The sequence below is a fragment of the Bombina bombina genome, chromosome 6 (genome assembly GCF_027579735.1).
Source record: "Bombina bombina isolate aBomBom1 chromosome 6, aBomBom1.pri, whole genome shotgun sequence".
In the NCBI taxonomy this organism is placed as follows: Eukaryota; Metazoa; Chordata; class Amphibia; order Anura; family Bombinatoridae; genus Bombina; species Bombina bombina.
Window position 1 is genome coordinate 349,448,621 of NC_069504.1, and position 14,678 is coordinate 349,463,298.

General features: G+C 37.8%; 1 protein-coding gene across 2 annotated transcripts in view; it reads left to right on the top strand.

The window, feature by feature from the left end:
- Positions 1 to 14,678, top strand: part of TCP11L2 (t-complex 11 like 2) — a 113,333-nt gene that overhangs the window by 29,105 nt on the left and 69,550 nt on the right. For both annotated transcript variants that reach the window (XM_053717005.1, XM_053717006.1), the window contains 2 exons: positions 2,428 to 2,548; positions 2,745 to 2,965. In XM_053717005.1, the coding sequence (XP_053572980.1) occupies positions 2,428 to 2,548; positions 2,745 to 2,965 (342 nt within the window). The remainder of the gene's footprint in view (positions 1 to 2,427; positions 2,549 to 2,744; positions 2,966 to 14,678) is intronic.

Genomic DNA, 14,678 nt, shown 5'->3' on the forward strand with positions numbered 1-14,678 from the left:
AATTACATTGTTCTCCCTAGGCATTTGCCTTTGAGTAAGCAGTAATAAAGAAGATAATGAGAACTTATGTAAATAATTAGACAGATATGATATTGAGGTCTGCTCTTCCTGTTAGCTAAACATATTTCATTGGTTTGTGGGTTCAAATAGCAGAAATTGCTATTTCATATACAAAATTAAACCTAAAGGTGCAATTTTCCATACATTTTAAACTCTGCAGCTGGTATAACCAATCATTGTAAACACATTAAGGAGAAACAAATTTTACAGTGCATTGTCCCTTTAAGCTAGCTAACTACTTGGGAGACATCTGTTGCATGGATGATGTCTTCCTTCTGTTCTTATCTAACTCTTTCCTTGTTCTCTTGAGGTGTATTGAGTAATGACATTGCACACAATGAGAAAATGTCCACAGACAAAGGCTGTTCCTTATTGCTAGTAGTTTGATGGAGGTTCTTTCAGAAGACTTATCTCAACCCCATATCTCTAGAAGGCATATATGACACTTGAAAGCATGGATTCTCTCTTTTCAGAGTTCACAGAAACAAACATCATGTCCTTTAAGTATTTTAAACAGTTATGTCCTGAAATCTAATTACTTCTATATGGCACCAGTCACATACAGGGAGTGCAGAATTATTAGGCAAGTTGTATTTTTGAGGATTAATTTTATTATTGAAGAACAACCATGTTCTCAATGAACCCCAAAAACTCATTAATATCAAAGCTGAATAGTTTTGGAAGTAGTTTTTAGTTTGTTTTTAGTTATAGCTATTTTAGGGGGATATCTGTGTGTGCAGGTGACTATTACTGTGCATAATTATTAGGCAACTTAACAAAAAACAAATATATACCCATTTCAATTATTTATTTTTACCAGTGAAACCAATATAACATCTCAACATTCACAAATATACATTTCTGACATTCAAAAACAAAACAAAAACAAATCAGTGACCAATATAGCCACCTTTCTTTGCAAGGACACTCAAAAGCCTGCCATCCATGGATTCTGTCAGTGTTTTGATCTGTTCACCATCAACATTGCGTGCAGCAGCAACCACAGCCTCCCAGACACTGTTCAGAGAGGTGTACTGTTTTCCCTCCTTGTAAATCTCACATTTGATGATGGACCACAGGTTCTCAATGGGTTCAGATCAGGTGAACAAGGAGGCCATGTCATTAGATTTTCTTCTTTTATACCCTTTCTTGCCAGCCACGCTGTGGAGTACTTGGACGTGTGTGATGGAGCATTGTCCTGCATGAAAATCATGTTTTTCTTGAAGGATGCAGACTTCTTCCTGTACCACTGCTTGAAGAAGGTGTCTTCAGGAAACTGGCAGTAGGACTGGGAGTTGAGCTTGACTCCATCCTCAACCCGAAAAGGCCCCACAAGCTCATCTTTGATGATACCAGCCCAAACCAGTACTCCACCTCCACCTTGCTGGCGTCTGAGTCGGACTGGAGCTCTCTGCCCTTTACCAATCCAGCCACGGGCCCATCCATCTGGCCCATCAAGACTCACTCTCATTTCATCAGTCCATAAAACCTTAGAAAAATCAGTCTTGAGATATTTCTTGGCCCAGTCTTGACGTTTCAGCTTGGTGTGTCTTGTTCAGTGGTGGTCGTCTTTCAGCCTTTCTTACCTTGGCCATGTCTCTGAGTATTGCACACCTTGTGCTTTTGGGCACTCCAGTGATGTTGCAGCTCTGAAATATTGCCAAACTGGTGGCAAGTGGCATTTTGGCAGCTGTACGCTTGACTTTTCTCAGTTCATGGGCAGTTATTTTGCGCCTTGGTTTTTCCACACGCTTCTTGCGACCCTGTTGACTATTTTGAATGAAACGCTTGATTGTTCGATGATCACGCTTCAGAAGCTTTGCAATTTTAAGAGTGCTGCATCCCTCTGCAAGATATCTCACTATTTTTGACTTTTCTGAGCCTGTCAAGTCCTTCTTTTGACCCATTTTGCCAAAGGAAAGGAAGTTGCCTAATAATTATGCACACCTGATATAGGGTGTTGATGTCATTAGACCACACCCCTTCTCATTACAGAGATGCACATCACCTAATATGCTTAATTGGTAGTAGACTTTCGAGCCTATACAGCTTGGAGTAAGACAACATGCATAAAGAGGATGATGTGGTCAAAATACTCATTTGCCTAATAATTCTGCACTCCCTGTATTATGATTAATACATATAAATGCCAGGTTACTCAATAAAGAAAAGTGTGTGTGAATCTGATCATTTCCCACAAACTGACCTTACAATAGAAGCCTCACAACATCAGACTTGGACTAAAAATGTATTCAGAAAGTATTTCTTACTCTCATTATGTCTGAATAATTAAATGCTCACATTATGATTTCCTTCTATATATAGGCTGCCACGCTACTAATGATATATTCATTCATTTATTTACAGTTTGGAAGGAAGGGTAAAGCAAATAGTTCACAAAGCATTTTGGGATTTATTGGAGGCTGAGTTGAATGAGGATCCGCCGAAATATGAATATGCCATCAAGCTTTTTGATGAGATTAAAGAGGTAAATTTATCTTTACTTTCTTACTTTCTGGAGATATCGACTAAATCTTAACCAACTTTTAACAACACATTTGTTTTAGTTTCAATATTGCTTTTTTTTTTCCTTTATATAACTGTTTCTCTGACCGCATTGTGTTCAGAAAAACATTTTTAATTTAAAGTATAACAATTTAGTATTCTTGAATGTTTTCCCCCAGATTTTGCTTTCATTCTTAACTCCGGGTACAAACAGACTACGCACACAAATATGTGAAGTGTTGGATGCAGATCTTATAAGACAACAAGCTGAACATAATACTGTTGATATCCAGAAACTTGGAAGCTATATTATTAATATTATGGCAAAGTTATGTGCTCCTGTCAGAGATGATGATATTAAAAACTTGAAAACCAGCTGCAACGTTGTACAGATGTTACGGTGGGTATATGTAGTTTGTCCATCTACCCTTCAAAATAGGTTCAACATTAATACATTTCTAGTAACTGTTTGTTTTATTTTAGAGATAAACATCATTTTATATACTAAAAAAAGGGAATTTGGAATTGTTATGTACAGAAAGTATATAATATTTCATATGTGGCACATTTTGTTTTCATTTAAAACTTCTCCTCTTGAGTCAGCGTTTCAAAATCTGAGTATTTATATTAATGAACAATTTATGGAAAATATCCTTTTATTAAAGGAGCAGCAATGCACTACAGGGAGCTAGTTGAATACATCAGGGAACCAATGACAGTGGCAAATATGTGCAGCCATTCATCCATAGCTAGCTCCCAGTAGTGCATTGCTGTTCCTGAGTCTACTTAGGCATGCTTATCAAAAAAGGATACAAAGATAGAAAAGCAAATTAGATAATAGATGTAAATTGGATATGGGTTTAAAATCACTTGCTCTATCTGAATCATTAAAATTTAAATTTGACTTTACTGTCCCTTTTGTTCCACTTAAATAGTAGGCAAATAACTTCTACTACTGCGTTGAAGAAAATGAATAAGTGTGTGTATACATAATATAATTCATGTAATAAATATGAACTGCGCTCTCAAGGAAACTTTAGCTCTATACAGAAATTAAAATCCACAAATAAATAGTCCAAAGTTCTAAAATGTGAGAGAATGAAAAAAAATGAACTCCCCCAAGGGGTTCCTACTCACTCAAAGCAAACTCAAACATATTAGGTATGCTAAGTACATCAAATGTGTACAATCCCCAGTGTCTTTAACAGTCAGTACCGTAAGTCCGAAATCAGTTGGATAAATGGATTCCATATGCAGCGTTACGTAGTGTAGTGGATGAGCCGTTATAATGTCTGTAATTCAGGTTTCTATATCCTTAACAGTGTGTGATATTAAAGTGATTGTAAAGTTAAATTATTTAAAACCCAGTATCTAAAAATAATCTTAAAAAAGGGGCAAATGTGCTGTTAAGAACTCTGGTGTACACTTAAAAAACACAGCATAGTAGCGTAAGGTGGGTGTGGCATTACGCATTTCACAGATCACTCAGCTTTGTCAGAAGCTTCTACACACCACCCCTGTTCTGTTTTATATTATGTATCTTAATTTAGGTGCCGCCTCCTCCTTACATCACTAACCGTTACATTAATTTGTATCACATTCATGTTTGGAATTTGATACAATTAAATATCAATTACTCATTTGAAAGCCTTCACATCCTGTCATAATAGGAACTCCTAAGAAATATAAATATGACCGCATATGACATCATTTAGTTTTTTCTCTTTTTAACATATGTAGTTTTCTTTCCTAAAATATGGTGAGTCCACGGCTTGAGTAATTATCTCTCCTGGCCAGCAGGAGGAGGCAAAGAGCACCACAGTTAAACTGCTAAGTATCACTCCTTTACCCACAACCTCCAGTCATTCTCTTTGCCTTCGGTGCATGGAGGAGGTGAAGTTTAGGTGTCTGAAGAAAAATTTTGATTTAATCTACAAGCAAGTTTTGGGGTATAGCCGTATTCCACGTCATTCCTTGCAGTCGGGTAGTGGTGGCTTTAAAGCAGTTAGGAACTTGTAAAGAGGTACTTACTGCGTTTTCATAACAATTGCTGACCTAGTTTAGAAAGCCAGAGTTGGCTACTGTGTTTTGCTTTTAAAAGGTCTCTGTGAGGAACTGTGTCCTCTCATACCTTGTAACTGTCTACATGCCGGACAGCGGAGCAGGTAAGTGCTTTTTCTTCCAGTTGGGGAGACCATGCACTTTATTGGGACATAGATAATCCTGTTGTATGAGTTACACTGGGACATGAAGCAGGCACTGTAGCATGTGTGAGACTAACATTTAAACTCTTTTAAAAAGAAAGGGTAAAATGTTTTTATAAGGCTTTGTTTTCTGACACATATTTACTTGATAAAACAATACAAGTTTAAACTGAAAGTAAGGCTGAATTTTCTATTTCAGCAGCTTATTCATTTCCCCTTTGCTTTAAAATAAAACGATGCAACATTTTAAACTGTCAGGTTTGAAAAAATGGTTATTTCTGGTACTCAGTGTACCAGGAAGTAGTGCGCGTCTGTGTCGCAGCAGTAATTTTAGATCGGCAGTTGCGGTCACATGACCGGCTTTACTTCATAACGTTTCTGAGGAAAAAGTAGTTTTTCTCCATTTATGGGTGATCCAGTCTTAATTGGTAATGGTAAGGCACCTCAGTAATTGAGGTGTGGGGTTGCCTGAGGGGTATTTTAGAAGTGTATTTGATGTTTATTAAATGTTTTTTCTTAACTTTTCTCACAATTTTAGCTGGGGATCAATGCTAATTTGGGATAAAATTTAAAGAGTATTTTTCCCTTGGCTTGTTTTAATTGAATATTAAAATCTTTGAAACTTATCTGTACAAGTTTATTTACTGTTTCACAACATGTCTGATATGGAGCAAGAGCCTGCTCTCATGAATTCATGCTTATTATGTTTAGATGCACAAATTGCAGCTCTTATGCAATTTTGTTCATGTGTCAAGAAAACGTTGCAAAATAAAAGTAACATTTTTGAGCCTAATGTCTCTCAGGATGATGCTGTTAAAATAATACCTCCGCTGTCTGAGGAAGATACATCGGGACTTTCTGAGGGTGAAATCTCAGATTTGGACAGTATAATTCCTTCTGAGTCTGAGGTGGTATCCTTCAGATTTAAGCTTGAACACCTTTGTGTATTGTTAAAGGAGGTTTTAGCTACTTTTAGATTACTCCGATACCCCTGTCGTTGTCACTCCTAAGAAATCTAGTAAACTTAAGTTTCATTGATGAATCTTTCACTTCTGAGGTGCCGGAACCTGCTAGGGAGATTATCTCACAGGAATGGGAGAAACCAGGGGTGTCTTTTTTCCTGTCTCCCATTTTTAAGAAAATGTTTCCTGTCGAGGACTCCATTAAAGACTCTTGGTATACTGTACCCAAAGTTGAAGGGGCCATTTCCACTCTGGCTAAGAGAACCACTATTCCTATTGAGGATAGCTGCTCTTTTAAGGGATCCGATGGACAAGAAGCTGGAGGCTTATTTGAAAAAGATTTATGTTCATCAAGGTCTCCAATGGCAACCTGCAGTGTATATTGCCACCGTGACTAGTGCGGTATCTTATTGGTTCAATGCCTTGTCTGATTCTCTTCAAGTAGAGACTTCCTTGGATGAAATTCAAGATAAGATTAAAGCTCTTAAGTTGGCCAATTCCTTTATTGCAGATGCCATTTTACAGGTTGTTAGACTAGGAGCTAAAACTTCTAGTTTTGCTGTCCTGGCCCGCAGGGCGTTATGGTTGAAATCCTGGTCTGCAGACGTTTCCTCTAAAGTCAAGCTTCTGATGATTCCTTACAAGGACAAAACTTTGTTTGGACCCGGTTTTGCAGAAATGATCTCTGATATTACGGGTGGAAAAGAGTCTTTTTCTACCTCTAAGATAAGAATAGGCCTAAAGGACGTCAGTAATTTTCATTCCTTTCATAACTTCAGAGGAAAGCCTTCCCCCTTCTTCTTCCAAGCAGGAACAATCCAAGTCTTCTTGGAAACCCAATCAGTCTTGGAACAAGGAGAAACAATCAAAGAAACCTGCAGCTGATTCCAAATCCGCATAAAGGGTTTGCCCCCTATCCGGGATCGGATCAGGTAGGGGGCACACTTTCTCAGTTCTCTCAAGTCTGGATACGAGATGTCCCAGATCCCTGGACTGTGGACATAGTAAATTTGAATTCAAGACTTTTCCTTCCAGAGGCAGATTTCATCTCTCAAGATTATCTGCAGACCAGATAAAGAGAGAGGCGTTCTTGAAATGTATACAACATCTTTCCTCCCTGGGAGTGATAGTTCCAGTGCAACAGGGTCTCGGGTTCTACTCCAACCTATTTGTGGTTCCCAAAAAAGAGGGAACTTTCAGTCCCATTCTAGACTTGAAGTGTCTAAACAAGTTTCTCAAAGTTCTATCATTCAAGATGTAGACTATATACTTCATTCTTCCTTTAGTACAAGAGGGTCAGTTCATGATAACCATAGACCTAAAGGATGCGTATCTTCATGTTCCTATTCACAGGGACCATCACATATACCTGAGATTTGTCTTTCTGGATAAACATTTCCAGTTTGTGGCCCTTCCATTTGGTCTAGCAATGGCTCCCAGAATTTTTTCAAAGGTTCTGGGGGCTCTTTTGGCAGTGATCTGTTCTCGTGGAATTGCTGTGGCACCCTAAATGGACGACATATTGGTTCAGGCGCAATCTTTTCAACAAGCAAATTTTCAAACAGAGATATTGTTGTCTTTTATTCGTTCCCACGGATGGAATGTGAATCTGGAAAAAAGCTCACTTTCCTCTGCTACAAGAGTAGTGTTCTTAGGAACCATAATAGATTCTCTATTGATGATTTTTCTGACAGATGTCAGGAAAAACAAAATAATTTCCTCTTGCCTCTCTTCAGGCTATTGCTTATCTTTCAGTGGCTCAATGTATGGAGGTAATCGGTCTGATAGTGGCTTCCATGGACATCATTCCTTTTGCTCAATTCCATTTGAGAGCTCTCCATTGTGCATGCTCAGACAATGCTCCGTTGTGCATGCTCAGAGGAGGTTACTCAGGTTCTTCAGTGGGCAGAGACCCACAATTGCTGTCTATCTGCCATCCACATTCCAGGAGTAGACAACTGGGAAGCGGATTTTCTGAGCAGACAGACTTTTCATCCCGGGGAGTGGGAACTCTGTCCGGAGGTGTTTTCCAGCTTAGTCCTCAAATGGGGGTGCCAGAGTTAGATCTGATGGCGTTCCTTCAGAACGCCAAGCTTCCAAGGTACGGTTCAAGGTCAAGAGATCCGCATGCCGTTCTGATAGATGCTCTGGCGGTTCCTTGGGTTTTCAGGTTGGCATACATGTTTCCTCTGTTTGCTCTCCTTCCACAAGTCATTGCTCGTATCAAACAGGAGAGGGCATCGGTGATTCTAATAGCCCCTCCTGATTTATGGTCCCTTCCTTCATCTAAATCTCGTTTCTCGGAAGCTGACTGCTTGGAGATTGAACGCTTAAAGGGACAGTCTAGGCCAAAATAAACTTTCATAATTCAGATAGAGCATGTCATTTTAAACAATTTTCCAATTTACTTTTATCACCAATTTTGCTTTGTTCTCTTGGGATTCTTAGTTGAAAGCTTAACCTAGGAGGTTCATATGCTAATTTCTTAGACCTTGAAGGCCACCTCTTTTCAGAATGCATTTTAACAGGTTTTCACCACTAGAGGGTGTTAGTTCACGTATTTCATATAGATAACTTTACGTGCACGAGCAGAGTGTTATCTGGGAGCAGGCACTGATTGGCTAAACTGCAAGTCTGTCAAAATAACTGAAATAAAGGGGCAGTTTGCAGAGGCTTAGATACAAGATAATCACAGAGGGTAAAAGTATATTAATATAACTGTTGGTTATGTAAAACTGGGGAATGGGTAATAAAGGGATTATCTATCTTTTAAAACAATAACAATTCTGGTGTAGACTGTCCCTTTAATTCTGTCTAAGCATGGTTTTTCTGAGTCGGTCATTGATAACATGATTCAGGCTCGCAAGCCTGTTACTAGATAGATTTACCATAAGATATGCCATAAATATCTTGGTGTAAATCCAAGGGCTACTCTTGGCGTAGAATTCTAATTCCTAGAATTTTATCTTTTCTTCAGAAAGGCCTGGAAAAGGGATTGTCAGTCAGTGCCCTGAAGGGTCAGATTTCTGCTTTATCAGTTTTACTACATAAACATTTTGCGGATGTGCAAGATGTGCAATTTTTTTGTCAGGCCTTGATCAAAATCAGGCCTGTCTTTAAGTCTGTTGCTCCTCCTTGGAGCCTTAAAGGGACAGTCTAGTATAAATTAAACTTTCATTATTCAGATAGGACTTTTAATTTTAATAAACTTTCCAATTTACTTTTATCATCAAATTTGCTTTTTTCTCTTGGTATTCTTAGTTTAAACTAAACATAGGTAGGCTCATATGCTAATTTCTAAGCCTTTGAGAGCTGCCTCTTATCGCAGGCTTTTTAAATTCTTTTCAACACAGAGACAGAAAGTACACGTGGGCCATGTTCAGACACAGGGGGTTATTTAAGATTTAGCACAAAACAATGCTAAATTTAAGACAATAGATAATAAACAGTCAGTCATGTGATCAGGGGGCTGGAAGAAGGTTCCTAAATACAAGGTAATCACAGAGGTAAAAAGTATATTAATATAACTGTGTTGGTTCTGAAAAACTGGGGAATGGGTAATAAAGGGATTATCTATCTTTTAAAACAATAACAATTCTATGGTAGACTGTCCCTTTAAGAGTTAGTACAACACAGCACTAATTGGCTAAATGTCCCTTTAACCTTGTTCTTAAAGTTTTACAGCTGGCTCCGTTTTGAGCTGTTACACAATTTGGATGTTGTACGTGCTCTTAAAGGGGCAGTCAACACCAGAATCTTTATTGTTTAAAAAGATAGATAATCCATTTTTATTACCCATTTCCCAGTTTTGCATAATTAACACAGTTATATAAATACACTTTTTACCTCTGATTACCTTGTACCTAAGCCTCTGCAGACCTGCCCCCTTATTTTAGTTCTTTTGACAGATTTGCTTTTTAGCCAATCAGTGCTCACTCCAGGGTAACTTCACGTGCATGAGTTCAATGTTATCTATATGAAACACATGAACTAATGCCCTCTAGTGGTCAAAATGCATTCAGATTAGAGGCAGTCTTTAAGGGCTAAGTAATTAGCATATGAACCTCCAAGAAATAGCTTTCATTTAAGAATACCAAGAGAACAAAGCAAAATTGGTGATTTAAAAGTAAATTGGAAAGTTGTTTAAAATTACATTCCCTTTTTATATCATACGTTTTTTTTGGACTTGACTGTCCCTTTAAATTCTACTTAACACTTTCAGAATATTTGGGTACATTGGATAATGAATAAACACGGAGCTCGTAGGATCACTGATCTGGGTCAGGAGGGAACACAGAATGCTTAAGGGAATAAAAGCTTAGGGCCGTAATACTCCTCATCCATCAGAAAAACAGTTAGTGTGAGAGAATAACCAGTGGTAACAAATACCGAAATCAAAAAGGAAAAATGTAGATAATAAAGTAAGAGACATTATTGACTGCTCAACGGGAAGAATTAATGTTTTAATTTTGTTAAACATTTGGTTTGTTGTTAAAGTTAGAGGGGAGGGGGGGGAGGGGAGGGGATAGTTATACAAAAATAAAGGATGTTTACACCGTAAAGCATAGATTGACCATTGTTAAACTCTAAAATGCTATTGTCATGATTGATATGTTGTGATACGTACCAATAAAAAATATTTCAACCTAAATTCTACTTAAGGTGACTAAGGATTTTCGCCAGTCCTCTGCCCTCTTTGTCTGTTTCTCTGGGAAACGTAAAGGTCAGAAAGCTACTGCTACTACTCTTTCTTTTTGGTTACAAAGTATAATTCGTTTGGCTTATGAGACTGCTGGACAGCAGCCTCCTGAGAGAATTACGGCTCATTCCACAAGAGCCGTTTCCTCTTCTTGGGCTTTCAAAAATGAAGCTTCTGTGGAAAAAATTTGCAAGGCTACAACTTGGTCTTCTTTCCATACTTTTTCCAAATTTTATATTTTTGCCTCTACCGAGGCTTCTTTTGGGAGATAGGTTCTTCAAGCGGTGGTACCTTCTGTTTAGGACTGCCTGTCTTGTCCCTCCCTATTTATCAGTGTCCTTTAGCTTGGGAATTGGTTCCCAACAGTAATTACTCAAGCCGTGGACTCACCATGTCTTAGGAAAGAAAAACAAAATTTATGCTTACCTGACCTGATAAATGTATTTATTTCCGGATATGGTGAGTCCACGGCCCCACCCTTTATTTTAAGACAGTTGTTCTTTTGACTATAAACTCAGGCATCTCTACACCTTGTGTTGCTCCTTTTTCTCCGTTTCCCTTCGGTCGAATGACTAGGGGTTGTGGGTAAGGGAGTGATACTTAGCAGTTTAATTGTGGTGCTCTTTGCCTCCTCCTGCTGGCCAGGAGTGATATTCCCAACAGTAATTACTCAAGCTGTGGACTTCCATATCCGGAAATAAATAAATGTATCAGGTAAGCATAATTTTTTTTAGTATAAAATATGAATGATTTTTTTTAAATGTTAATTTGATGATAATAGGTTAAAGTGAAGGTAAACTTTGGTGAATGAAAGCTCGTTTTTTAAAAATACTATTAAAAACAGGGGCACTTTCATTCATCAAAGTTTACAAAGCAGCCGTTTTGTTAAAAAAATTACCTTTTTTTCTTCTCACTGCTACAGCAGCTTCCCCACCTAGAGATCCTCTATTCACACGTCAGCAATGACTAATCCTGCTTCCTCCAATCACAGCTTTCCCCCCAGGGTAGTCATTGCCTGAGGCCATGCTGTGATTGGAGGAAGCAGGATTAGTCATTGCTGACGTGTGAATAGAGGATCTCTATGTGGGGGAAGCTGCTCTGGCTGTGAAAAGAAAAAAAGGTAATTTTTTAAACAAAACGGCTGCTTTGTAAACTTTGATGAATGAAAGTGCCCCTGTTTTTAATAGTATTTTTAAAAAACGGGCTTTCATTAACCAAAGTTTACCTTCATATTAATCCTTTTTAAGAGAGTTTTCTTCCTGTATTTCAACTGATTAAGTTTAAACTTTTTAAAATAAGTTACTATGTGTAGGTTTTCAAATGAGTAATTGATGTTTTATTGTATCAAATGCTTAACATGAATGACACTTAGTTTAAAACTGATACTAATTCACATTACGGCTAGTGATGTTAGGAGGGGAGGCACTTAAGAAACAATATAAAACAGAGAGCATGGGTGGGCGTGTATAAGCCTCTGACAAAGCAAAGTGATCTGTGAAAACGTGCAAGGCCACACCCACTTTATGCTGTTATGCAGGGTTTTTAAAATGTACACTGTTGTTGGGAATTCTTTAAGTGATTTGTAAAGTTTAATGATTTAAAGCCCAGTATCTAAAAATAATCTTAAAAACAGGGGGCACTTTAAAAAATTAAACTTTACAAAGACGCTTCTTTTTTTTTTTTTTTAAATACCATTTAGTTATGGTAAACATAGCGCTGATTCTCCGCTTGCATCTCCTTCTTTATTTTGCATATTGATGAGGAATCTGGCTTCCTACAATCCTTGCGTGCCCCATGAGCTGGATGCCAAAGGGGGCACGCAACGATTGGGGGAAGCTGGATTCGCCCTTGTTTTTAAGATTATTTTTTCAGATACTGGACTTTATATCATTAAACTTAAAGTGAATGTAAATTTTGATGATAAAGTGCCCGGTTTTAAAAAATTTGATTAAGAAACAGGGGCACTTTAAAAGGTTACTAACTTTTTTTTTTCTTTTTTAGCCAAAATGGAACCCACATTTCAACACAAATATATAAACAATAAATAACTGACCTATTTTGATTCTGAAACAAAGCTGCATAACGGCATTAAAACAAGTTTATCATTTGATGATGACGACACGTAATCCAGCCCCTCCAATATGTCCTATCAGATCTCTATTTTGTGCATATCATTAAAAGCCGATTTCGGCACATTGCGCATGAGCCCTTTAATTTTTCAAATAACGCATGCGTGTTTGCTCTGGGTGAAGCCGAAATTACACATATAGTAATCAGAGTCATGCTTGCGCATTGGTTATCAAGAGAGTGACATAGTCAATGATGGTTTGCGCTATCTTGCGCATGCGCATCACGGGCAACCGCCGCCATCTTCCAACTAGGGTGGTCAACCCTGATTAGACAACGCTGAAAGCTACCAATGGAGTGGGTTTGGAAAAAGTTAAAAATTCAGAGACACTTTGCTGCAAAACAGTTAGTATTTGGAACAGATAGGGGGCATTGTAAAGGACTTTATTTTTGTACGTTTTTTTGCATTGGTCAATAGTTATTTTCTGACTTCAGTGTCCCTTTAATTCATCAAAATGTACGTTTTACTCGTGTTGTGAAAATACTTACCTTTTAATCTTGACAGCCGCTCCAGCTTCCCCCGGTCGTCGCAAGCCTCTTTCTACGTCAAAAATGACGGATCGGTCCTCCTCCAATCACGGCTTCCCCCCCCGGGGGAATCAGTGTCTTATTCAACGCCATGATTGTAGGAAGCCGGATTCCTCATTTTAGACCCAGGAAGAGGCTTTGCGATGGGTGAAGGAAGCGATGCAGCGGCTGTGAAGATTTAAAGGCAAGTATTTTCACATACAAGTGAAATGTAAATTTTGATAAATTAAAGTGCCCCTGTTTTTAATCTAAATTTTAAAAACCGTGCACTCTATCATCAAAATTTGCATTCACTTTAACAATCACTTCAACATCACACATTCCTAAGGATATAGAAACCTGGATTGCGGACATTATAACTGCTCATCCACTATACAGCAGGTGTTTCAAATCCATTTATCCAAGTGACTGACTCCCGACCTTACGTTACTTGCTGTTAAAGACACCGGGACTTGTACACGTTTGATGCACTTAACATACCTCACACGTTTTGCTTTTATTCTAATAGTTTATTAAAGGTACTATACTATGTGGAGCACTTTGTGCGCTGCTTTTATCTCTTTTAGAGATATATATATATATTATATATAATCTGCTCAGTATTTTGAGGTCTGTTTGTCAGATATTTTGAATTCCTGCATGTAGCTATTTAAAAATAAAATTAAAAAAAATGTAGCCTGACCCAAAGTCGAAATGGGTGAAAAGTTTTCCTTGAAATATGCCAAGGAGGTAGTTTTATTCTCTTGCAGTATTTGCAGGATATTTTGTATTTGTGTTTTAAACCTTCTCTGTGTGTAAAATGTTTCAGCCATGTATGTATGGGTATAATAAATACATAATAGATGTGTGCATTCAGAAGTTTGATACCTCAGAATGCTGAAGAAGGTGGTCCTTATTGCCGTTCGGCTTTTATCGGAGCGGAATTTATAATTGTGAAACAGCAACACACTGAAATCTTAGCAAATCCAGCTTTTAGTGTGTTGCTGTTTCACAAGTATAAATTTGGTTCCGATAATAGCTGAACAGCACGAAGGGCGGCCGACTTCCACATTTGTAGGTATTTGAAACCTCTGAATGAGCACGTCTAATATATAATATATACATTGCTTGAAATGTCCACTAGTCCTAGACTGGTAATAAATTTATGGCTAGTATTTTTTTTTCTCTGGCAAGTCAAACATAAAGATAAGTTTAAATTCCTGTTTATACATAATGCAAATAAATATAAAACACTGTGGGACAGATTACAAGTGGAGTGGTATTTTAATGCTCCCGCTTGCACGCTATCTCCGCTTGTCGGGTAGCGCTCGTATTACATGTTGACAAGTAAAAAGTTTTCGCTTGCGCACTAACCCGATGCTCGTAAAAAGCCAAACTTTGAATATTGTGTTAATTTATTTCCCTATAGAAGTAAATTCTCGCACGCAAAACCGATCGCGTATTCTTAAGTGCACTAACCAGGCATGAAAATATGAATATTTCACATTCCAATGTTCTTCACATAGCAGAATATGTTCTATTTATTCATAAATACATATTTCTACAGTTATCTGATGTTTTTTTGCTTAAATGTGTATATATATGTATATATAT